Source organism: Malania oleifera, chromosome 4 (genome assembly GCF_029873635.1).
Source record: "Malania oleifera isolate guangnan ecotype guangnan chromosome 4, ASM2987363v1, whole genome shotgun sequence".
In the NCBI taxonomy this organism is placed as follows: Eukaryota; Viridiplantae; Streptophyta; class Magnoliopsida; order Santalales; family Ximeniaceae; genus Malania; species Malania oleifera.
In genome coordinates, this window is record NC_080420.1 from 23,467,344 (window position 1) to 23,495,300 (window position 27,957).

Below are 27,957 nucleotides of genomic sequence, written 5' to 3' on the forward strand. Positions count from 1 at the left end.
AAATTTTGAAAAATGTAGCCCGTAAATGGATATCGACAACAAGCACATATCTAGATAAACACTATCCCATCTCCTCTTTTTTTTTTTTTTTTTTTTTTTTTTTTTTTTTTTTTGCATGTAACCAGAGAGATTCTAATACTTATAACTTGTTTGTAGAGGGTGAAGAGTAACATTATATTTGTTTTGCATAATAAAATAAGATAAGAAAGGAATCGAATACAAATTTGAATAGATAATATAATAAAATTAAATAAAAAAATTGATTCTTTTTTATTTTTAACTACCAAACCCGTTTTTGATATATCAATTCTTATTTTACTCTTTAGGATGACGCTTGGAAGATATTACATACTAACTTTGGAACTGCTCACAGAGATAATGTGAGACTGAACGTAAACTAATACTCCCTCTCGAGTTTATGGAGAAATGAGGCGAGAAGAAATCCAACCCACGGAGGAGCCAAGCAGCCCATGGCCCAGCTCTGATACCATGTTAGAGAACCCATCCTCAAAACTTGGATATTAAAGAAAGAGAATTAAGAGGATTTTATGCTGCCTTTGAAATTGGTTTATAGAAACGATGTAAGACTGAATGTTAAAGTAGTTCAGGTGATTTCAAATTATGCACCTGGTTAATGTTTGTTTTGTGGGCTTGGGAATACACTGGGTTGGAGCCCGAGAACAAAGGCCCACAAGTTAAAAAATAAAAAATTTAATTCTGCACCTGTGGCGGTCAAACTTAAGAAGGATGAATAATAATTTTCAACAAAAATTTTAAAATATAAAAATTGTGCAAATTATTTTTTTAATTATTTTAAATATTTATAAAATTTTCATTTTATTTTAAAACTTTTCAACATTTATATTAAAAACAAAAAAAGATATGTTTAGTTACAAAACTGTTTGTATTTTTCGTATTATAAGAATTTTTTAATTTTTCAAAATTTAAATGAGAAATTAGAAATATAAATGATGATAAAAAGATACTTTCTAATTTTTCTAGGCAAATTTTTAAAATTAGTAATAAATGTTATATATATCTTTAACACAATTTAATAATATATTTTGATGATTAAATTTACAGATAATAAACCATGAATACAAAGCTATTAATAAAAAATATTTTTTTTAAAAAACTACAAAATACATACATATTACATAGGCATAAAATCCTATCATGATACAAGATACAAAGTCATGAAAAAAACTTCAAATGTAGAATAAGATATGACAAAATTGTTATAATTAAAAATAATGTGCAAGGCGTATATTTATCTAAAAAGTTTTAAACACTTCATAGTAATTATTGAAGACATGAGAAGAATATTTTAGCATCCTTAAACATTTATAATTCACTATTCATACTAGTATAACATATATGCACTACTTATTTATTTCATTTTGTCAACCAAATAGAGTTTCTTCTTGTTCAAACATTAGCTTATCCAAAACAAATTCAAATCAAACAAGTGAAATCCGAACTCCAAACTCGGGTAAGGTTAGGCATTTGCAGCTTAAAACTGAAAATCCCACTGGGTTTACCTCAAACCAGAGCATTAAACAACAGATGAGAGGCACAAGTCTCTGAATGTTGCAACTCAAACGACCAGAAAATTGAAAAACTCCATTGTAAGGTACAACAAAAATGAAGGGCCTCCGCGTGACCAATGAGGATCAGACCTTCACTCTTGTGTTTACATAGGAGAAGGATGAATTAATCCTTTAGCTCATCACCTCTCCCTCCAGAACATCGGTGCGCAGTGAAAAAATCAGCAACAATCAAAGAGAAAATAAGCTAATAGTACTTGGTCCACAACAGCTGCAGAGAACTTTCTCACCCTCAAGGGCTGAACCCTATGTTCCAGGACATTGTAAATTTCTTCCCTACTGGTATTTGCAGCCCTTTCACCTCTACCATCATAGTCTTCCTCTTACTATCCCCAACTTCCAAATTTGTCATGTACTTTTGTTCTGATGCAGTGATCTCCACCTGCGAAACATCAACTACTGGATTATCATCGATCTCGAGTGCAAATGCCTCCCCACTTCCACCCATTCCCAACGCAGTCACTGCCTCAATAATCAAACCTTTTCCTAAAGCAAATTCGCCTCCTTTAACTTCGGACCAAATCTTCACCTTATTCTTGCTTACAGTTGCATAGAAATCAACATATGTGGACTGCCCATTTCCAAGATTAATCTCTGGGAGCTCATCGTTGTCCAGGAATAAATTTCCCTTGGCTTCTCCCTCACTAGCCCCTGCCGGGAAGGTCACTACAAGGCTAAAAGGTGTCATTCTTGCTTCCTTAGAAATCATCCCACCCCGCTGCATTGGGAGGATAGTGTTTTGGTATAGATGCACATTGACCACGTGCAATGGTGCATTAAGCGTAACATAGCGTGCTGCTTTCGATGTTATGGTTTCAGTCATGTCAAATAAACTGTACCAAGTACCTGGAGGGAAGAACGCCTCGACCTCAGATTTCCCTTGGTCGAGTACTGGAGACACCATGAGGCTGCTCCCCAGCAAGAACTGGGTGCTTAAACCGTAAGACTCAGCAAGATCTGGGAAGGAGAAGAAAAGTGGCCTGGCTATTGGGGCACCACTAATGTGAGCTTCGAAGTTCAATGTGTAAAGGTAAGGAAGGATCTTGTACCGCATTCCAAGAGCATTACGGGCAGACTCAGCAACGGAATCCCACACATACAGCTCCTGATTTGGAGAATAATAGTTGGCATGGTCCCTTGCGAAGGGGTAAAATGCACCAACTTCTATCCAACGGTTGCAAAGTTCCTCAGTGGGTGCTGGATAGAACCCACATATATCTGAACCAACCATTGGCACTCCAAAAATACCAAAATTTAGCATGGTAGAAATTGAAATCTTCAAATCATCCCAAGTTCCCTTGTTATCACCTGTCCAGTGGGCAGTATAAGCACCCGAGCCAACAAAAGTGGAGCGGGATAATATAAACGGACGCTTGCCCTCAATCCCTTGAAGTGCCTTATGAGTTGCAATGGCCTGAGAGAAACCATAGATGCTATGAGCATTATACTCCAAAACCCCATTGTAGTGAACTGCACTAGTGGCAATAGTTTTGAACCCAATTGGTGCCTGCATTCCAGAGGCATTTATCTTATAGGGTGGATCATCCCATCTTGTGTTCGTTATGTTCTTGCAGTCCAAGCAACAGACCCAACCAGGCCCAGTTCCATTTGGACATATCCTCCCCTTTGGAAGTTCACATAACCCAGAACAAAAATTTGAGGCTTCATTCATGTCAATCCACAGGCCATCAACAGGGACAAGTTTATGGAATCGACGGACCTCATCACCCCACCATGAAACAGTTTTTGGGTTAAGAAAGTCAGGGAAGTTAACAGCCCCAGGCCAGACTTGAGCTAGGTAAGGCTTGCCCTCATACTTGATGAATACATCATTTGCCAGGCCTCTTTGATATACACCATAAGTGTTGTTAACAGCAATACCAGGGTCAATGATGACAACATATTTCATGCCTCTAGAATGTATCTTCTCCAGAAACGCTAAGAGTTTCGGGCGAGAGTAATTCGTTGGATTGAGAGTGAAGTCCTTGTGCCCATCCATGTGATCGTCATCATTCCAAATCACATCAAGTGGGATTCGAGCCTTTCTGTAGTTCTCGACAACATTCTCTACTACAGAGAGATTGTGATAACCCCATCTGCATTGGTGGAATCCTGAAACACCATAAAGCACAGACATTTAGTCCATTCCTTAAATAAGCAGTTGAGAACTAATTATATACCCAGAAGTCACAATAATAACAATTAGTGTAGAAGAAGTGAAGCATATGCAAGCACAACATCATAAAACACCCACGATAATGGAACAAAAGAAAAAGATTTATACAAGTAGCATAGCAAGTTTGACCATTTAAACATACCAAATGTTATTTAAGATTTAGATAAGTTGCATAGCAAGTTTGAGTGTATAAACATATCTAATGCTGTGCTCTGAAATTTATGAGTTACACCTGAATGTTGATTCCATATGAAGGAATTAAGTTACGTAACATAAGCAGTCTTACAAAACCCAAACATGAGCCCATGATTCACAACGAAGGATCTCCTAATCATAGTAGTCAAAGGCACAAGGCGCACTGAGGCGCACAGAGGGTACTTGGAGCCGAGGCACAAGGCGAAGGCACGCACCTCACGAAGGTGAGGAACCAAGTACCAAGTTCCAAGTGAAATAAACATAGTTCAACATAAGTAATTTCTCATGCAAGATTTCAAGCTTCTAATTAGAAATGAAATAAAATTGCCAGGCTGAAGGCCCAAAAGCATCTTTAATATCAAAAGAAAAGAGTACAATAAAATATAATATTAACTTAAAGGCTTAATGCAAGTTTGAAGGGCTCAAAGACGCTCCTTCTTCAAAGGCTCAAAGACGAACTGACGAAGGGCTCCTTCTGGTTTGAAGGCTCAAAGACAAAGAGCCCCTGCTGGTTCGAAGGGTCGAAGAAGAAGAAGAAGAAGAAGAAGAAGAAGAAGGACTCCTGCTGGTTCGAAGGCTCAAAACAAACTGTCGAAGGGCTCCTTTTTGTTCGAAGGCTCGAAGACGCATTGACGAAGGGCTCCTTCAGGGTTTGAAGGCTCGAAGACGAAGAGCTCCGGCTGGTTCGAAGGATCAAAGACGAAAGCCTCGTTCTGGTTTGAACTTCGAGGGCTCCTCCTGCTGGTTTCGTACTGCTTCGAAGGATCAATAGGTCGAAGACAAACTTCTCCTGCTGGTTTCGTGCTGCTTCGAAGGGTCGAAGACGAAGGGCTAGGGCTGGTGCAAGTCGAACTGTTGAAAGCTAGATTGCTGGAAGTGGGCTGGGGCTGGGGCTGGTTCTGGCTACATTTTATTTCTTAACAGCTTCAAAAATTTCAAGGCGCAACTCACTGCACCTGAAGAATCAGTGTGCTTCAGAGCACCTACCTGCGCCTCTTGAAGGTCGCCTTGCCTGAAGAAGGATGAGGCGCTAGCTTGGTTGCCTCGCTTCACGTCGCACCTAGGCGCGCTCTTGACTATTATGCTCCAAATCAATGCATGCAAGAGGAACAGACAATGCAGGGGCAAGATGCTGAAACTCGAGTAGTCACTATTCAAGTAATTAGAGATATGGACACAGCAGTGATCTATGTAACCAACATCCCAATAATATATAAGGTATGTGAACTTAAGGCATGCATTGCCTGTTGCAAAGGGATTTTAACATCATATGCAGTGAACCCCCGTTCCCCATCAACCAAAAATAATTGTGACATAGTTAACACTTTGGACATAAGGAATGCCAACTTAAAACAACCCAATAGTAGAAAAATAATAGGTTGAGGAGAAAAAGGACAACAATTCAATACTAGTTCAATGAAATTTCAAGAAAATATATGCCAAAATCCGGCGCAATAGATAAGGTAGCCCCAAAAGATCACCTTCCATTTTCCAGTCCAATAAATAAAAAAGCCAGGAAAGATAATTCAAGGACTACATTCACTCCAAGTTCCCTGTTGCCTTGGTTCCATATGCTGCCACCTCGCCTATGGTCCCATGAAAATTTAGTGAGACTACCAGTCACATCAATCCAAAAGAAACAGCACCACGGATATTCTTTAAATTGTCTTTCCCTAAACAAATTTCTTAATGCACAAACATGGTCTCTGGATTAAAAACCAAGAATAATGCCTTCTTGTATTACAACAAAGTCAAATGAAAAAACTCGAGATCTGTTTTGAATTGTTAAGGGGTATTATCTTTAGAAACTTAATTCTTACATATAAGAGTGCATCTCTATTAAATCATCTCAAAATTTAACAGTTTATGCAAACATGTGTATTCGGAATAAAAACTCAGCAGCTATTCTCGCACTATGCGTATTTCAGGAGCAACCCATGAAAGAACTCTGAAACCTAGTCTGACTGGTGGTAACTTGGTCAATAACATGCATTAAATCTAAAGCTGTCTTTTCAAACTATCCCCAATTCCAAGAAATGCTGGCCAAGCCAAGCAACAGCCTCTGAGCCACAACAAAATCTGACCCTTGGTGCAGGTAGAAATTTACCGGTTTCAGCCCCAACAGAATTTTCACCAACGTGACAGAAGTTATAATGAAGAATGGACAACTGTAGCTTAGCATATGTGCCCACAACTTAAACACAGTCTCAATGGACACAGCAAGGATAGATGCATTGGTCCAGACACACATGCTGCGTGCCCACAATGCATGCCAAGGATTGGCACCGAACTGGCCCGCTACAGAATTGCATGTACTAACATCACGATAATAATTGAGCGGTGATGAATCAACTTCAACCTCAAGTTAGGAGTTTGAAATTTAGCATGAGAACACACAATATGTCATGGTTTATCCTAGGGGTCCACTTGTGGCCTGCTGTAAAAAGATAGGTACAGGATCTTTGGCTTTGAAAGTTGAGCACAAGAGCAGCAAATTTCAATGGAGATAGAAAAATATCTTTGAAGTTTGAACTCATGGTCATTCTTTATAAGAATCCAAAGTGATTTTTGAAAGATGACGGGTCAAAAGGAAAAAATTTAATTGAACTTTAAATGCCACAACAAACTGAAAGCAAATGAAGACCACTTCACTAACCAATACATTAAGCAGAAGAGCTACCCCCCCTACAATGCCGAACCCGCATGCATATAGTCATTGAATCTAATTCTGCTCCTCAATAGATATAGAGAGGATCACAATACACAGCATTAATTGAAATTATGAGTGCCATAGTTAGAAGTGTACCATTTATGTGATAGACTCATAGACAACTAACAGAAATACCATCACTTTAATAAGCAAAATAACTAGATCTAATTTTGTGCATCAAGGTATCATTTAATGATTAACAAAGGCATTATTATGCAGAACAATATTAGAAATCTAGATACTTTTCAGAAACCTATAATTTAGAAAATAATTATACTTTAGCGTATGGAAAATGCAGAACAATATTAGAAATCAAGATACTTTTCAGAAATCTATAATTTAGAAAATAATTATAGTTAATGCGTATGGAAATAGGGCAGTAAATGTAAAGTCTTTTGGCATAGTCAAAGTCAAAGATCAAACATAAAGAAAATACACAGAAGTTACCCAAATAGCAAAGCAAGGAAAAGATCGTAGGAACCAGAAAGCATACCAAAAGCCCAGTAAGGCATGGGAGCCGGCCTGCCCACAAACGTGGTATACTGATCAATAACAGCAAGGGGCGTGGGACCAGCAAAAATGTAGAAATCAAACACCCCCCCTATCACCTTGTAGGTCAAAGAACTTCCCCTGTAAAACACATCCATTCCATTGCTGTTCAACAGCAAAACTGCATGAGCAGAGCCTTCCCCCTTTACATTCCTAAGATCCATGTACACTGGGTGCGACCCATATAGATCCGTGTTTAAGTTAATCGCAGATATATCAGTAGTATATAAAGTATAAGGATCATTGGGATGAAGTTTAATCCCGTGAGGCTGTGAGTTCTCTCCCAGCCCGTACAGAGAAGCATCCTTGGGCAATTTGGTGGAAATCTCTAGATATTGATCTTTAAACACCAAATTGCTAAATGGGTCGTTTTGTTCTGAGCTGGTGTCGAAGAGAATCTGCCCATTTGATTTCCTTTTCACCGCGAAACTAAATGGGTCTGTGGTGAAGCTAAAGATGAGCTTAGAGCCAGAGTACTCTGTTACTGCTATTGGGTTTTTCCCCAATGTCCCAATCCTCTGTTTCAGCGACGGAGGCTGTTCTCGCGGTAATAGATTGTAAGGGACTTCCCACCTCGGCTTCTCTGCGTCGGAGATGTAAACCCTCAAGCGGTCCTCCGTTTCGTGCCTGGAAAATCACAAACCAGAAACATCAGAAGGCGTAATTACTTATCACTAAACATTGCGAGGAGGAACCACCAGAGTCCTACATAGAGATGCGACACACGCAATCACTAAAAATGAAGGAAATGGGAATGGTAAGTGGTTACTGTACTTGACAAAAAGCTGCAAGTGGGGAATATCTGGGCCGTAGATGTCGTTGTTTTGCTTCACCATGAGGTGGCCCACCAGGCCCCCGTCGGAGGTCTCCTCGACGGAGACCAGACGGTAGCCGCTGCCAATCTTGGCCGGGATGGCGGCAGCTACATTTCCTCCGGTGACACACAGAAGCAAAACTAGAGCAAGTGATGGGAAACAGAGAGAAGGAGGAGGAGGAGAACACACTTTCATTTTGAAGTGTCTAGCAGTAACACAGCGAAGCTCTTCCAGAGTCCTTGTTTGATATAAAGGGCAGTGGGGAAGGGGGAGAGTTATCGCATACATGTAAAAAGATGAGATCTTTTGCATGTGACGGTGATGGAATCTGGGTCCCACGACCATCAGCAGCGTCGATTGATTAATTATATTAGTATCGGAGTGTCATATTCGTCGTCCCTTTCAGCTCTGACCCGTTAAATCGACGGTCCGATGTCGCGGATTGGCTTTGAGAAACTTGAGTATCGTATCCCGCGGTGCAGAGAATTTGAACCGTTGACAAAGTTGCGCCTGCGAGTGAAAACTCGAAGCCAGTGTCCAACGATGCCCGCGGCTGCAATCAGGTGGACTTGCCCTACAGATGTTGGCGCCCAAACGGACGCCCAAGATTAGTTGTTCTTTATTTTGTTAAATGTCGTCCGTGCGATTAGTTTTTACGTGCACTCAAGGGTAAGAGGAATAACGTTTATATCAGATCTCATTCAATACCTTATCTCCTTTAAGAAATTTTTTTATTGGTTCTCAAAAATGGAAACTTATATCACTATTACTCAACACATTATCTGAGAAGTTAGTTCTCTTTTTCCTTTTTTATCTTTTCATTAATGGGATATTTGAATCGATAATTTTATTTAGAGAAAAAAAAAATAAAAGAAAATTTTATTTTTTATTATATTTTTCTTCTATATTAAGTTCTATAAAGCAGTAAAAATTTATTTTTAAATAATTATAAATTAATAAATACTAAATATTAATGATGTGTAAAATAAAAATTTTAGTTCAAGAATTTGATATATTTTATTTTTTTTCTTATTTCTTTCGATAGCCGAACATAAAAATGTAAATTTCTTGATATTTTCTTCTCCTTTTTCAAATATTTTCCGAATTCCAAACAGATAATGAAGAAAAAATCTTTGAATGGGAGTGATATGAGGATTCAATTTATGCCTAATCTAATGTCATACAAAAAATTTTAGTTTGATATTTAAGTGTATGTAAATTTAATTAATTTAAATATTTTTATATACCACAAAGTTTCTTTTAGTCACTAATTAATAATACTAGGGTCGACTAGCATGCCTTTTCTTAAGCAAGTACGAGATTCAATCTCTTGAGCAATAATTAATATTTTTGTGCCCTTATCAAGAGTGCTTGCAAATATTTAAATAATATAATATTACAATTTTTTTAGATTTTTAAATAAATAAAATTTAATAACGAATAATTTACATATCTTAATTTACACTCTTCTTATGCAATATCAGCTTATCATATTTAAAATTTCTTTTTACATTTAGTTTGAGACATAAATTTTTTTGGTTTTTTTTTTTTTTTTTTTGGTGACGATGACTCCTGTCACTGACGAACCCAACTGGACCCCTTGGTACGGCACCAAACCCCGCCTACGCCAACAGTGTCATCCACCAACATAAGATGTAAATCGCAGATATGCACTCAACTGGCAGGGTCTAAGCACACCTTAAGGCTTATTTTGAGTCAAAAACTTTGTTTTAAAAAACTAAAAGAAAAAGAAAATCTATTTCTCATTATATTTTTTAAATTAAACTTTATTTAAAAATAAAAGTTATTTTAATGTGATTAAAAATTAAGAAAAAGTATATGGTTAATGATGTGTAAAGCTAAATTTATATTTTAACCTAAATTTTTATCTTATAATATTTGTTAAGTTTCTCCAAGCCTTTTATCATGTTTAGAAACTAAAAATTTGACGCCAAATTTAAATTTTTATAAATTTAAATAAAATACTATCAAAGTAGTATTGAGTTTTCGAAATTTAAAGTTAATATTCACAAAAAGAGAATTAAAATGAAGCAATTAAGATGACACTTGAAAGAATAGCCTGCAAAAATAAGGATTAATTTTGAGACTTCCAATAGGCTTTTGGAAACAAATGATATCCATAATCTCCATTTCACCTTTTCATGTCAAGTGTTTGTGCCTTCATTTAATTTAATATTTGTCCCTTCATTTTCTATTATATCATTTCCAATTCTCTATAGTTTCTCCTCTTAAATTCACAATCTTGTGCGTTTATTACAATTTAATGTTTGTCCCTTGGTTTTCTATTATGTCCATTGCAATTCTATATAGTTTCCCCTCTTAAACTCACAATCTTGGGCATTCCCAAAATGTTCAATGACGTTTTACTTTTCCTCGATCCATGTTTTAATGATCATTAGTGGTGCATTATCTTTAATCGGAATAGTTACTATTATTTCTATTTAAAATTTTATAATGCTAATTTGACTAATGCACAAGCGTCCCTTGACAATTAAAAGAACGATTAAAGGTTTAGAAGTAGGGTTAGGAAAATTAACAAAACTGCGCAAAAGGCAAATTCGCCATTCTAATTGTTTTCATTTTTATTTTTAAATTGTGATATGTTTTCTTTTTTCTTTTTTAACAAATACTCATCCAATTCCTTTTAGTTTCTTCGTGTTTTTTATTTTATTTTTTATTTTTTTTCTATTCAAGAAATATATATTTCATGCATTCATTCTTTATTCAAAGGGTGATATTAGGTTTTCTATAAACGAACGTTATTGATGCTTATAAGTTTGAATTACGGGTTTTATTATAATCTTTCACAAGTATTGAAGCATTTCCTACCTTCAAGCTTTCAATTTTTTAAAATAAATAATTACTAATTAAAATTTTTAATTAAATAAAATATATTTATAAATTTGACTTCAAACTTTTTCCTATAAAAATAAAAAGTGAAATTATAAGTTAGTCTCTATACTATATAGTGAAATCTATATTAGTTCCTATACTTTTAATTAGTACAATTAAGAAGTTGCACTTACTAATTTTTTGCATTTATTTTTTTTATTCTAATTATAATACACACACACACACACACACACACACACACATATATATATATATATAATGTTGAGCTTATAGTCGAGTCAAGTTCGAGTTTAAAAATTATGAAATCAATCGAGCTTAAGTTGAGTTTCGAGTTCAATATTTTCGAGTCGAGTCAAGTTTAAGTATTTTGTTTTGTCAATTCGATATATATATAATGTTGAGCTTATAATCGAGTCAAGTTCGAGTTTAAAAATTATGAAATCAATCGAGTTTAAGTTGAGTTTCGAGTTCAATATTATCGAGTTGAGTCAAGTTTAAGTATTTTGTTTTGTCAATTTGACTCGACTTGAATACGCCCCTAGTCAGCCTATCAAGCCAAATCTCTTTATAACATTTTAGAATCAAGGATTAATCAAGATACCTGTATGTGTTTCGTTATCAATCCTAAGCATGCATTGAGGGTCCTACCCCGACATATAAAAATTATGAGATTAAAAGTTAATCAAGTAAGTAATTAATATTTAATTGTATATCGTAATTAATATTATAATTATATTAAGGTAAAAAGAGGTATTTACAAAGCACAAAGGTAGAGTTTTTATCGTTTGCCTTTAAAACTCAAAGGCTATTGATTCATCTTATTATAATTCTATTATAGACAATTTTTGTAATGTTCCCAATAATAATAATAATAATAATAATAATAATAATAATAATAATAATTGATACAAGGTTAATATGGGTATTTAATTAAAGTGTGGGGATATTTTTGTAAAAAGGATGGGACAAGTTAGGAATATAATTGGAGTACAAGGGTAGTTTGAAAAATTAAATGGTATGTTGAGTAATTTTGGAGTTAGGAAAGGGCATGTATGTCATTTTGTAAAATTTAAAAATAAACAAATAAAAGGGAAAACTGAGAAGGTGACATGTGGAGGGCACATGTTTAAAACATATCCTATTTGAACGACTATAGATAATAAATAAATTTACAACATAAATGGTAACCCTTTGATTAATATACCAAAGTAACACTCTCGTAATTAGATAGAGTCATCTTCTTATTATTTTTATGAAAAATAAGTACTAAATTATTATTATTTTTGACTCCAATAATTAAAACATATCCTATTTGAAAGACTATATATAATAAATCAATTCACAACATAAATGATAACCTATTGATTAATATACCAAAGTAATTGAAACCCATAATTAGATAGAGTCATCTTCTTACTATTTTTAAGAAAAATAAGTACATAATTATCATTTTTTTTTACTCCAATAATTAAAACATATCCTATTTGAAAGACAATAGATAATAAATCAATTTACAACATAAATGATATCCCATTGATTAATATACCAAAGTAATTGAAACTCGTAATTAGATAGAGCTAGTTTCTTATTATTTTTTAAGAAAAATAAGTACAAAATTATTTTTTTTAACTCCAACATTTAAAATATATCCTATTTGAAAGACTATAGATAATAAATCAATCTACAACTGTTGTGTATAGTGAATTGAATTCGGAACAAGCAATGCAGCAACCAACGATGAATGAATACAAAAATAATCATTCACAAAGAGAATAAAATAAAGTAATAAGAACACACGACACGAGAATTTACGTGATTTGACAATGTGCCTACGTCTACGGGAGAAGTGGTTGATTTTCACTATCAAATCTTCAAAACTTACATCTAGGGTTACAAAATTTTTTTTTTTTTTCCAACCCTATGCGCACAGAAGACTTAGAATACATCTAAAACACTTCTATAAAAAATTCTAGAGGAAAATCTTCCAAATCTCCCAATCTACTGATCTCCTAATTCAAAATTAGTGATATGAGCCAAACAATACCGTCAACGATTTCAAGCAAACCATCGACGATTTAATACCGAGGCTAATCCTGAAGATTGAAACCCGACTGAAACCGTCGACAATTTCAGGGAAACTGTCGACAATTGTCTCCTAAGAGTAAATCGTCGATGCAAATGTTGACCTAACCATTGATGGTTTCTTCCTACAACCTCCTTCCTTGTTCTTTACTTCACCATCCTTTCCCGGTGCATGCGTTCCACTCAATATGAGCAACATATCCAATAATCTCCACCTTGGCGAATGTACACCACTTAGGAGAAATATGAAAGAATAACCCACTGCTACACCTGGGAGAGTAGATTGGGACTGCCACTCAACTAGCACCTAGAGACGTTGATCAAGTCTAAGCAATGCTTAAACTTGTTCGTTTTGTCAACATATCAGCTGCATTCTCAGACGTGTGAACCTTCTAAAGTAGAAGTTCACTTGAAGCAACCAATTCTCTGATACTATGAAACTGCACATCAATATGCTTTGTCCTTGCATGATACACCTGGTTCTTCGCCAAATAAATGGCACTCTTACTATCACCCTACAGCCGAACTCCACCTTGCTGGATACGCAGCTCCTTGACCAATCATGTAAGCCACAACGCTTCCTTGACAACATCATCCACCATCATGTACTTTGATTCAGTAGTAGATAAAGCAACGAGTGACTGCACCATAGACCTCTAACAAATAGGTCCTCCCACAAGGGTGAATATGTAACTTGTGGTAGTGACGTGTTCCTAAAATGTACTATTTTAGGGCCCCATTTATCTTTGTTTTTCTCTTATTTATCATGTATTTACCCTTTCTTACCATAGTTCGGAGTTATGCATGGTTTGTTTATGTTTCAAGAAAAATAGGTTAAAACTAAGGAGTTAAGTAATTTGAGAAGCCAAGGGAGTAATTGGAAAGCACAAAGCTTAAATCAGATTCTCAACTAAGCCCCTAAAGCCTCAATTCATCAAAACACTTAAGACCCTATTCGACCATGTGGTGCAACCAGCTAACAAAGGGTGCGACCAGATCACAGAAGAAGACTCTAAGGTACAAATTGAAAGAGAAATGTTGCAAGGTTTGACCAATTGCTTGACTAAGTGACCCTAAGGAGCAACCAGGTCAAGAACTTGAGACTAACTGAGCTAGAGATACTGAGAGTTTTAACCAACTACTCGACTAGGAGACCTTAAAGGGCGACCAAGTCGAGATCCTGAAGAATTACTGAAGCTGAGATCCTGCAAGTCTCAACCATCGGCATGACCAGGAAGATCTACAGGTGTGACTAGGATCAAGAATGTTGAAGTTTGAATCCTTGAATTCCCATGAGCCTCAACCAAGGCGTGATCAGGGGAGGACATAGGTGTGACCTGGTCTCTAGACGCGAACTACTTTGCAAGATTTCCTACAGAACTTTCTTGTTTTAAATTCAAACCTTTGTAAACCCTTTTGGGTATAAAAGCTAACTTCGTCTATATGTTTAGGGTTCTGCTTTGGCTACTCTTTGGTTAGTGATAGACCTAAAGAGTCTTTGGGTGCCACTTAGAGTAGGATTTACTGCTGATTTCAATTCCTGTACTGGTTTTGTGCTTGGATTCTTCAAAGGCATGTGGCAACCTTTGAGTTCCTAGTGCTGTCGCATAAATAGTTGGTTATTTAGTTGTATTCTTGATCGCTAGTGACAAGCCATTGAGTTGCAATTGAAGCCATTTTTACATGCTTTCTTTTACTACTTTCATTTAAATACATGCACTTTAAATACATTGTCTTTAATTTCTATGCAAGTTTACATCTATGATTGTGATGAGATCCTAGGGTAAAGAAAAACCTAGCTAGAGATTCAGTCATTTATACATATTAGGCTACAGTCTATGTGCAGGGTGTTCTCATGATTGCTGGATAGAGTATACCCTGGTTCCCGATCATATTTCGGACGATTGGTGCACCTTCGCTATTCTATGCCCCTCGAATGGTTCACTTGACTATCTAGCCTAATACGGATAGTTGATTAGACATAGCTAGCGCACACGACAACCTAAGCTTGATTCATAATCTGAGACCTGCTTTCTAGGAGTAGAGTTAATATAATTTTACATGCTTTCGTAGTTAGAAAAACCTTTTCAAAATCTCACATTTTTCCTTTTTACACAAAGTGTAGTAAACTAGGTAGGAAGTGGTAAATAACTGCACTGTAATCCTTGTGGATCGACACCTGACTTACTCACTATTCTAATGAACTTGGGTTAGTTAGGTTATAAATTTTATCTTTGGTAGTTCAGGACCCAAGCCTTTGTGAGCCAACCAAGTAAACCTCCTGTCATCCAAGTCTCCAGCGTAGTTAGCATCCACATACCCTACCACTGATGGATCATTCTGTTGTCTACTGAACATAATGGCATATTCGGTTGTACCCCTCTCAAGTACCTGAAAATCCACATGACTACATCCCAATGTTGTTGACCCGGATTCGAAAAAAACTTGCTCACTGCGCTGACATCTTGTGCCAAGTTTGACCTTGTACATACCATGACATACATCAGACAACCCACTGCACTTGCATAGGGGACTTTTGACATGTCACGAACCTTATCGTCCGCCTTTGGGCACTGGATGGTAGGCAGCCTAAATGACTCTCTAACGGTGTACTCACTAGTTTAGCATTAGCCATGCTAAACCTCTCCAACACCTTCTCCACATTGCCACCCAAAGATAACCACAATCTCCTTGCAACTTTGTCCCTACGAATCTCTATCCCAAGTATCCTCTTGGTTGCACCCAAGTCTTTCATGTCGAACTCTTTACTCAACAAAGTCTTCAACTGATTCACCTCAGTGATATCCTTCATAGCAATCAACATGTCATCAACATAAAGTAATAGAAATATGAGGGAATTGTCCTCAATACTCCTCACATAGACGTAGAAATCGTACTCACACCTCCTATAGCCTATACGAATCATGTAGGCATCAAATTGTTTGTACCACTGCCTCAAAGACTATTTCAGCATGTAAAGTGACTTCTTCTATTTACAAACCAAGTGTTCCTATCCAGGTTGGCAAAACCCTTCTAGTAGTGTCATGTAAATCAACTCCTCCAAATCACCATGGAGGAACGCTGTTTCTACGTCCATCTACTCTAGATGCATGTCGTAATGCCCCACAAATCCCAACACTACCCTGATGGAAGTGTGTCTGACCTCAAGCAAGCACATACATGTGAACACTTTGATTCAAGAATTCAATCAACCAAACAAAAATATCATAAATTATGAGACGATTCATATGTTGTAAGATTTTTGAAAAAGTGTATGATTTTATCTAGAAATCTAGTCCCAAGTGTTCCTTTATTAAGGAATCAAGTTTTTATGCGAAAAAAATGCTATTTTCCAAAATTCAAGAATGCAAGTTCTAAGTTAACAATTTAATATTCTTATGATTGATATTAGCAAGTGACACTATTGATATCTAAGGATTCAAGAAGGCCCCTCTAATATGGGATTTAGGTTTCAAGCAATGGCTCACACAATCAAGCAAGGATTCAAGAAAAGTAATGAGTTTACCCAAGAGAATAGTTGGATGATTTGACGTTGTTCAACATGAGTTTAGACCACGTTGGAAGTCCTTCAATCAAGCTTTGAAACACAAAGATGATGGTGGGTATGAATGTGTAGAGAGAGGAAGTCGTGTGGGTGTTTAGAGGAGGAAGTCGTGTGGGTGTTTAGAGGGGGACGCCGTGTGGGTGAGAGAAGGAGGAGGGAGTGATGGTGATATTGGATAGAGTGGTCTCGTACTACTTGATCTCCGACAAGAACGGTGTAGCCTCACACTATGCAATCACAAGATTGGACAAAGTTTCAGGCTTCAACAATGGAGTTTTCTTCAATATTAAATAATAAACTAACTTGACTTCTTACAATGAGAAAAGATATAACAACTAGCATGGGAGACAAATCATTAAACACTCTCATTAGCTCTCACACTAAAATACAATCTAACACAGTTAATACTTACTAAAAAAAGTAAGGAATTCTAACTCATAGACACACAACTCAAGCTTAGTTTTCATGCCCTATTACAATTCAAATTTGGGACTAAAACTTGTGCTAAAAGGGAGGCCAAAACCGTGTGGCCTATGGAGCATAAAACAGTGTGGGGCCCACATGGTTCTTGGCCTTGATCTTACTTCAACATATTCACTTGGGTCTTCATGCACCTAATAGTCTTCAAAAATAAATATCTAAGTCTTCAAATATTTAATCCATAAAGTCTTGAAATAAAATGTCCAAGTCCAAATTAAAGTGTTCATGCAAAATATAAAGTCCAACATAAAGTATCATCTTCAAGAATGCTTCCACAAATAATAAAGTCTTCAAAAGGCTTCAAGTATTCCATTGAAAGGTAGATGATCTTCAAGTAATTCCATGTGTACCCACAAAACAATTATGAGTAATAATGGATATTGGGAGGTTGTCCACGTGTCTCCATATCGGCAAAGGAGATAGTCAAAGCATGTTGATCCCCATCACCCCATCACATCTCCTTCGTGGGTATCCCTTTGCTACCAATTGAGCCTTGAACTTCTCCCTTATTTTTTTTTTTCTTGAAATTGCTTATTTCTTCTCGTACACCCACTTGCATCTTAACGTCCTTTTCCTAGCTGGAAGCTCCGCCAAATCCCACGTCTGATTCTTATGCAATGATTCCATCTCCTTCACTATAGCGCTCATCTAACTATTTTTCTCCTAGCTATGCACTGCCTCCTGAAATGTAGTAGGATCCCCGCTACTAATGAAAAGTGCATAAGACACTAGATCATCAAAATCGTACCTGGGCATTGGCTTGACGATGCATCTAAGTCTATCTACAGCTATGCTGCGATGCTGCTGGTCTCCCAAGTTAAAGCTCTTTGCACTGTCATCTTTGCCTTGAGTCTCCAACTTCAGCTACACCGCCTACTGATCTCTCGAGTTAGAACTCTCAGCATTTCTGCCCTGAGTCTCCAACTCCACCTACACAACATGCTCGTTGCAGCTACAGTTTTCTAGTACTTGTTTATCTTCTTCTTCCTAAGTACGTTGCAACATGACTTTCTCAGTCTTTACTAATCACCACCTTTTTTGCTACTAGAACCCATAGCATGAACTCTTTCACACCTTTCTGATACCCCAAAAAGATACACCATCTATACTTTGCCTTAAGCTTTGATCTCTCCTCACTAGGAATGTGCACATAGGCTGGACAACCAAATACTCTTAAGTTGGAGTAGTCTACCTCGTTACTTGTCCACAGCTCCTTAGCAACTTTCCCATCGTGTGATGCCCATGGTGATCTCTTAACCAACAAACAAGTCATACTCACCACCTCGGCCCAGAAATTCTTAACGAGCCCAACATTCAACTTGAGACACCGAGCCCTTTCAGCGAGGTTTTGGTTCATCCTTTCTGCCACACCATTTTGTTGTGGTGTCCGGCATACTATAAAATGTCTCCTTATGTCATGCTGCTCGCAAAACTCTTTGAAACTCAAATTTGTGTACTCAATTCCACTGTCTATCCCGAGGCACTTAATCTTTCTCCTAGTCTGGTTTTTCACTTCAGCTTTCCACAATTCAAACTTGAAAAACGTCTATAACTTGTGTCGCATGAAGTACACGCAAACCTTTTGTGAGTATTCATTAATGAAACTCACATAGTACATATGTCCACATTGTGATGCTACCTTCACTGGTCCCTCTGTCTTGTGTGTGGCTGTCATGAACTAGACCCTATTATGTTTCCCAAGCACACAGTACCTGTAGAAATCGAACTTGCATGATTTGACCCCCTTCAAAAGATTTCTTTTGTAAGCTCCTTCATTCCATGCTCACCTATATGCCTTAATCGCATATGAAACAAGATTGTATCATCTGACTCAGACTCCGCAACTGTAGCTCTACCTATAAATGTAGTACTCAATAGTGTGTGTATATTCCTTGGTACTCTCCGCCCCTTCATCACAATTAGAACACCCTTACTCACCTTCATTACTCTACTTTCAAACTTGTAAATGAACCCGTTACAGTCTAAAGTGCCTAATGAAATCAAATTATTTCTTAATTCCAGTATGTGCCTTACCTCACATAGTGTCCTCACCACACCATCATACATCTTGATTATGATGTTCCTTATTCCGATAACTTTGCATTTAGCATCGTTTCCTATCAGAACAAAACCAGAATTCACCAATTTGTACGTGGTGAACAAGTCTTTGTTGGGCTTCATATGATAAGAGCACGTCGAGTCTAGGATCCAAGAATTCATGAGACCGTCTGAACCAGATGAAACCAAGAGTATATCACCATCATCGCTCCCAAAGTCTCCTTCTTCTACTACATTCGCTGTGTTTGATGAACCTTCTTTATTTTCAGCAGTATTCTTCTTACTTTATGAACAATCGGGTTTTATGTGCCCTTTTTTCATACACTTAAAACACCGCACATCCTTCCTCTTCCTAAAATTAGACTGAGCCCTATTGATACTCGGTCAATGCCGAAACTTGCTCCTCCTATGATTTTGGTTCCCCTTCACCATGAGCCCTTCACCTTGTGACCTCTCATCGCTGGCCTTCTTCCTTTAATGGAAACTCAGCAATGCACTCGTGATATCTTCCAAATCCAGGTTTTTCTTCCTCCATGTCAGAGTTGTAACCAAATTCTCGTACATAGGAGATGTAGATAGGGAATTCAACAGCATCAATACTTTATCTTCATCCTCGAACTTCACGTCAACCTGCTTCCGATCGTTGATGATCTGATTGAATACGTTGATGTGTTGATTCAGATCCGAATCCTCTGCTATCTTAAGCTCGTAAGGTTTCTACTTAAGATATAACTTGTTCGTCAAAGACTTGGACATATACCAGCTCTCCAGTTTTAGCCAAAATGTTGTCGGCGATTCCTCATCCATGACGTGATACATCACATCATCAAGCAGACAAAGCCTGATAGTAGCCACAACCTTCGCTTCCAACTCCTTCCAACTCATGTCGTCCATGTCTTCCGGCTTCCTTACGTATAGTGCCTTCACCATACCTTGCTGCACCAACACGTCCTTAACCCTCTACTGCTAAAGTTCAAAATTTTCTATTCCATTGAACTTACCAATATCAAACTTTGCAAAAGAAATTTCAAAATCCATTATAACCTAATGCTCTAACACCAATTTGTTGTTAGAGTGGTAGTATACCAATGCGTAGTGGAAAAACACAAATTGAATCTAGAACAAGCAATATAGCAACCAAAGATGAATGTGTTAGCCTTGAGGTATTCCCAAAGGAGGGGGGGTGAATTGGAAATTTTAAAAATTTTCTCCTAGGTTAAATCAGATATCAGTATTATTTCGCAACCTAGGTTCTTTCTAAGCAATCCCAAATGCGCAGATAAAAATAATATGTGGAAAATAAATCCTGCGTAGCATTCACAATAAAACATACACACGCGGTAAATAAAATACGAAAATATAAATAGACACACGATATGTTATTGGGGTTCGACCAATACTGCCTACGTCCCCACCTCTAGCTCGCAAATCCGAGAATTACACTAATGCTCACTTAACACGTGGAGCGGCACCGGTTACAACCAGGTCAATTAACGGGACTGACCTCAACCTACACCTTACTAGGATGGTGCAACTAGCTTTCTTAATTGGGTCTAAGTCAATCTGTGACTATTCAACAAAACTAGTCTCCCTCTTTAGGCCCATGCCTGGAATACAACCAATGATATAAAATTTTGTACACGGAAGTACGCTTCTTCACAAGCAGATATACACCACTACGCACAGTATAATCAATGCATATCAACAAGATAGGATCTATAAGCTCGCTACTCTACGTGTGCAATCAACACTCAGAATAATTACTTTATCTAATTAAACACGAGAGTGTATATTAAAGCAAGATTTGAAACACAATATTTGACTATCACAGTATTAGATCAAGGTTTCAAACATGCTAGTTAGATGATTCAAACAACCTTAATAAGATGTTCTCAATATACTAAGCACAATGGATGTTTGAATGCAAGCTTTAAAAATGATTTTTGCACACAAAAATATAGGCTAAGGTAACTTGCAATGACAATGCAAGAACCACAAGCCACTAAGTCTTCCCACACAAGAATAAAATCAGTGGGAGAACTTTAAGTTTTACTCATAATAATAAAATCAAACAATAAGCACAACAAATGAGAGTTTAAGCAAAAGAGGATTAAGCACAAACACTCTAAATATACTAACAACACTTGAAAGATCAAGAAAAATGAAGTTCTGGAGTGTTTGGAAGTAGTATACGCTAAAATAGGATTTTTTATTTTGAGAGAATTTGACCTTAATTATTTTTGCTAATTCTTTCTAATCTAAGCAAATGAACATGTATATATAGGCAAGGAGAAATTTTTGGTCATTGGAAATTCAATGGGGATAATTAGAAAAGTTTAAAACATGTTTATAAAATTTAACCCAGTTTACCCCTTTTAATTTTTAGTAAAAAATAATTTACCCTGCGAGATTTGGGTGCCCGATCTGATGTTCGGGTGCCCTAATAGACTCACTTAAAAAATCACTTTTTAAAGTTTTGGGTGCCCGAAATTAGGGTTGGTTGGTTGAACCAAAGTCAGAAACATTTGGCGTGTGCTTCGAGTGCCCGGTGCTAAGTTCGGTTAATCGAACTGACCAATTCAGTCACTCGAAGCCTAATTTGAACTACGAGGTTCGGTAGCCTGAGTTGGTGAGAAGTCCCTTTCTAATGGTTCGGTCGCCTGGGGAAGATAGAGTCATTTTAGGTTCGGTCACCCGAAACCTGGTCAAACTACTGACTTTCCAGCAGTTCGGGCGCCTGAGGTGTTTTGAACTTCTGAGGTTCGGTCACCTGACCTCTCACAAATTTTGCTTATTTAGTCCATTTTCACTTCAACTAATAATCCTAATATTATAAGTGATTATGGAGACTATTTTGTGCATTTGTGTAGGGACCTAAGGTCTTTCTAGGGTCTATGAGAACACCGAAAAAATCCGGCGTCAATCGACCTTTGGTCGACTGAAGGGTGATCCCTAAGGTCAAACTACGGTCTTGAGCTTTATTTCTTTCATGCATGTCATGCATTAATTATTACAGACCGTTCCTATATTACTATTACAGACCCAATATTTAACTTATAAAATTACAACAATGAAATTTTATGTCTTCTTTTGCTTCAAGTCATTGTGTGTCGCATGCCATCAATATGATCAAGCTAATATGAACCAGCACACAAACTTGATAGATATTAAATACAAAGAGTATTTGTCATTATTAAAATCAAGATATGACCAACAAGGTCAATAGAATGAATATGGAAATAATCAATCACAAAGAAAATAAAATAAAGCAATAAGAACAAACGACAAAAGAATTTAAGTGGTTCAATAATGTGCCTACGTCCATCGGAGCAAGTGACTGATTTTCACTATCAAATCGTCAAAACTTACATCAATGGTTACAAAATATTAAATTTTTTTTTTCTAACCCTATTCATACAAAATACTTAGAATACATCTGAAACACTTCAGTAGCAAATTCCGGAGGAAAATCCTCCAAATCTCCAATCTACTGATCTCCCGATTCAAAATCTGTGATCTTCTTCGAACAATACTATCGACGGTTTCAGGAAAATCGTTAATGGTTCAATATCGAGACCAATCCTAAAGACTGAAACTCAATTGAAACCACCGATAGTTTCAGGGAAACTGTCGATGATTATCTCCTAAGAGTAAACCATTGAAGGTTTCTTCCTGCAGCCTCCTTCATTGTTATTTGTTTCACGATGCTTTCCTAGCGCATTCGTTCCACTCAATTTGAGCCACATATCGAAAAACAACATAAATGGTACCCCATTGATTAATATACCAAAGTAATTGAAACCGGTAATTAGATAGAGCCATCTTCTTATTATTTTTAAGAAAAATAAATACAAAATTATTACCTTTTTGACTCCAATAATTAAAATGTATCCTATTTGAAAGACTATAAATAATAAATCAATTTACAACATAAATGGTATCCCATTGATTAATACACCAAAGTAATCGAAACCCTTAATTAAAAAAAAAACCATCTTCTTATTATTTTTAAGAAAAATAAGTACAAAATTATTATTATTTTTACTCCAATAATTAAAACATATTGTTGACCTTATTGGTCACGCCCGATTTTGATTATGACAAATACTCATTGTATCTAATGAGTGTTTGAGGTTTTGTGCAGGAACTAAGAATGATAAGATCAAGATGTGCACAAAGCAAGAAAAGCTTGAAGACAAATTTATAATTCAGCATTGTAATATATTTATATTGGTCTGTAATAGTAAGTAGGTATTTGGTTTGTAATAAGTTCACACACATCACATGTATGTTTTACTACGTAAGCTCCAACAAACCATGAATGAGAAAATGACCATAGAAAGACCTTAGGGTTTTCCCTTCGGTCGACCGAAGGGAAAATCGACACCGAACTTTTTCGGTGTCTTCAAATTGGACCCCAAGTGCTTTAGGACACTCACACCTTCACATATATTTGTTAGGCACTTGAATAGGGCTTGTTTGTTTCAAGATGGGACCGAAATGCACACATGATGCACTTTCTGTCGACCAGGCAAGCTAGTACATTTTGGCCTGGTCGACCAAAACCGGTCTGGGTCAACTGTTGACCAAGGCCTTGGTTGACCGAGCCCTTACAGTTCATTTGACCCCAGTCGACCGAACCAGTTGGGAGTCAACATTTTGACCTCTCGATCGACCGACCACTTTTGTACTCCAACTACCTGGTCGACCGGAGGGTCCTCGGGAGAATTCCCAGTGGTCTGGTCGACCGAACCAGCCAGTTCAAAATGGTCTGGTCGACCGAACCTCATAAAATTGGAAAATTGCCTTGCCCGGGTCAACCGAGCCTTTCAGTTCAAAAGTCCCCTGGTCGTCCGAACCAATTGAGTCCTGGTCGATCGAAACACTTTTGGTCGACCGAACCTCTCGGGTTGCCCTGATTTTTTTTACCTCAGTTAATATTTTTAAAAAGGGTTAAAATGCTTTAAACATCATTAAACTTCTCTAATAATACCCAATAGGTCCCCCAACGGTCATATTTTTTCCCATGTCTATATTTATGACTTCATTTGAGAAAATTAAGGGTGATTAACCACTTTGATTAGGGAAAAACTCTCTGAAAAATAAAAACCCTATACTACTCATTTTCTTACTAAAACCACTCATACTTGTCTTCTATCATTGCCTACATATTTTGTAAGTTGATTGAGTGCTTCGCTTAAATAGGTTTGCTCTCTTTATGCTACTTGTTTGACACGATTTTATTGAGAGCCAAACCTAAGGATTCTTAGGGGGCTTTTGCTAATAAGCCTTCCTAAGAAAACTTTATTAGATCTTCTAAGCTTGCACCTTCATTGCAAGATCTTGAGAAGAGGGTATTTGTTTTTGTTTGCAAAAACTTTTCAAACACTTCCAAATATCTATTATACTTTTATCTTGCAAAATATTTTGAAGAGATATTTGTTTGTGTGATTGTGATCTTTGTTGTCATATTCTTCCAATCATATATTATTCGCTGAATACAAAGACTACACACCTTTTGCAAACCAAGCATATACATCATTCAAATACTCACATACTTGAGATATCTTGCTGATTGAAATACTGGAGACATGACATCTTTGTGTGAACTTACTTGTTGAATAAATTGTCATACAAAGATTGTTTGTTTGACACTCTCACGTACGCATTACACTGATAGAAAATGCTTTGAGAGTTGAACCATCTAGACCACATTGAGCTTACATATTATTTCATATTGTGGTGTATGTTATCACGCGCATTTGGGTACATACCAGCTTTACACGAAAGCTTATTTATTGTACCATTTGATTGTACTTAAAATACTGTTGTATTTCTAGGCACGGGCCTGAAGAGGGAGACTAGCCTTGAAATAGTCCCGGATTGGCTTAGACCCGGTTAAGAAAGCTAGGTGCATCGTCCTGTTAAGGCGTGTAGGTTGAGGTTAGCCCCGCTAATTGACCTGGTTAAGGTTGAGGTCAGCCCTGTGTTAATTTGACCTGGTTGTAAATGGTGCCGCTCCACCCTTAAGTGAGCTATTAGTGGAATCCTCCAGCTTGCGAGCTAAAGGCAGGGACATAAGTACAGTTGGCCGAACCCCGATAATATATCGTGTGTTCATTTACATTTCTGCACTTTATATTTACCGCACATGTATGTTATGGGTGAATGATGCATATGACTTAAATCCCACATAATATTTATTTACGCATTTGGAAATTGAATAGACTGACCCTAGGTTGTGTATATATTGTTGTAAGATAGATTAACCTAGGAGAAAAAGTTTTAAATTCCAATTCACCACCCCCCCCCCTCTTGGGAATACACCAATTCTATCACATATCCTATTTGAAAGACCATAGATAATAAATCAATTTACCTCATAAGTGGTACCCCATTGATTAATATACCAAAGTGATTGAAACCCGTGATTAGATAGAGCCATCTTCTTATTATTTTTAAGAAAAATTAGTACAAAATTATTATTATTTTGACTCCAATAATTAAAACGCATCCTAATCGAATTACTAGAGATAATAAATCAATTTACAACATAAATGGTTGCAAATATTTGAAAAAACAAAATTCATCAAATACTTATATTTGTCCTTTGTGCTTTAAAAGAAATAAATAAGATATCCAAAATAAGTTAGACACGTTAGATCGAATTAAATGCTTAATGTAATCATATACAACGAGCTTATCCAAATTATGTCATTCATCAAAACTACAACTCACCTAAAAAATATACTAAAATTTAGATGATGAAATAAATAATTGCGGGTACCTTTGCTAGATGTTCTATTACTATGTTTGTTATCTAATCCAAGAAAATATGTTAAAATCATAAAAATTAAAGAAAAATATTTTGATTAATATTTAAAATCTCAAGTTATCCACTTGTTCAAAAGCCTTACTGAGATGGAGTGTGATACCTTACTATCTCATGCTTCTGTCTCTTTGATACATTGATCACCCATTTTCCTACAAGTTTTAAATAAAGATTTGAATATTCATAAAATTTTATATATAAAAAAACTTTCGAGTTTACTAATAATTTTGGATTTGATTTTTGCTAGAATGTGAATTTAGGGTTCAAATTTGATCATTGGCTCGGGCGATGCAAAAAATGCTTTGAACCAAAAAAAAAAAAAAAGTATTGATAAATTAATAATTAGAAAAAAAAACAAAAACTCTTTCAACCATTCCTTCATTATCCAAATATTAGAAAAAAAAAATGTAGAACTCGAATTTATAATTTCATATATTTTACACAAGCAAATTATTCTTTTTGATTTTTTTCACATATTTTGTGTCACTATATTTATTTATCTCTTTTTCATATTTCTTTATGCATTGATATGAACATATTATGCTTAATTTATATATATATATATATATATATATATATATATATATTTATATCATTACAAAATTTTCGTAATCTTGCAAAAACATAAGAAAATTAGAGAATTGACATACAATTTAAAAAAATAAATAGATAAAATTGAAACTTGTTCACACAATATTAAAATCAATACTAAGCAAAATAAAATAAAAGCTTACCAAAAGTTTTTTTTGGTAAAAGGGGGCGACACCTTCATTTATTTATTAATAAACATTCACTTTTGGCGGAGGAATACTGTGATTACAAGTTAAAACCAACCAACCAAATTATGACAAACAAAATTAAACATAACTAATAAAAGAGATAAAAACATAAAAACAACAAAAAAACGAAATACACCAAACGAAACTTTAGAGATGAACTAACGACAAACGGAAACAAGACCCCACATATGCATCCGAAAGATACCTTTTAGATAACGTGGTAGAAAGTGTTGTTCTTCGTAGATTACATTGTTTCCCATTTCTCCTTCTTTAGCAAGAAAATCAGCCGCACTATTGCCTTCCATATATTGATGCATCACCATGACATTCACTCCTTCTAACTCTGCCACGAGCTCCTCCCAAAATTCCCAAAGATACCACAAAAGTACATCTATCTTTCCGAAGCCAATCAACTACAATTCGCGAGTCACTTTCAATAATCACATTAACATAATGCAAACATTTACACAAACGAATTCCTTCTCTGATTGCTTTTAATTTCGTACTATTATTCGTACCATTGCCAAAATAACTTGAAAAAATCGCTTTTACCATGCCATGACAATCCCGAATAATTCCTCTACCTCCTGAAGTACCCGGATTGCCCCTACAACTCGCATCACAATTAAGTTTTATCCACCCTACTAGAGGTTTAACCCATGAAATAATTTTTCCAAGCTTATTGCAAACTCCCTGATGCTTAATTTGAAACTCATTCAAAATCTTAATGTCCGACTTCTTCAATTTTTTAAAAGAAATAATGCTCTCAGCAATAAAACTAACCCAGAATCAAACACTTCTCCACATCTAATATGCACTTTGAAAAACTCCTTCCATTCTCACTTTACATCTTCGATTCCAGAGGCACCACGTAATCAAACATGGAATCAGCCCGATTAAAATACCTTTAATAGACGATTTTTTTGCATAGTGGAACCAATTTGCCATTTTATTTTTCCAAGGAAGAGATCGTTGGAAAGGAATCCCCAATGCCACACTAGCCCGATGCCAAACCTCTGAAGCCACCTCTCCTAAAGAAAGAATATGATCAATGTTTTCCTGGCTTCTCTGAATGCAGCAATCACAAGCCGAAACCATCAATATTCCTTTGGTCTGAATTCTATCATATATAGCCAAGCATCTAAACTAGGCTCTCCATAAACACATTGATATTCTTCTGGGCAATAAAGAATGCCAAAACCAGTCATTCCACAAAAAAATTTCACTTCTGCTCC

At 36.3% G+C, this 27,957-nt stretch overlaps 1 protein-coding gene across 1 annotated transcript; it reads right to left on the minus strand.

Annotated features, from left to right (window-relative positions):
• Positions 1-1,361: 1,361 nt before the first annotated feature.
• Positions 1,362-8,352, minus strand: LOC131152864 (alpha-xylosidase 1). Its single transcript, XM_058104801.1, has 3 exons — positions 8,012-8,352; positions 7,182-7,864; positions 1,362-3,719 (listed from the first exon to the last, which is right to left on the minus strand). The coding sequence occupies exons 1-3, from the start codon at positions 8,338-8,340 to the stop codon at positions 1,840-1,842; spliced, it is 2,892 nt and encodes a 963-aa protein (XP_057960784.1). The 5' UTR covers positions 8,341-8,352; the 3' UTR covers positions 1,362-1,839.
• Positions 8,353-27,957: the final 19,605 nt, after the last annotated feature.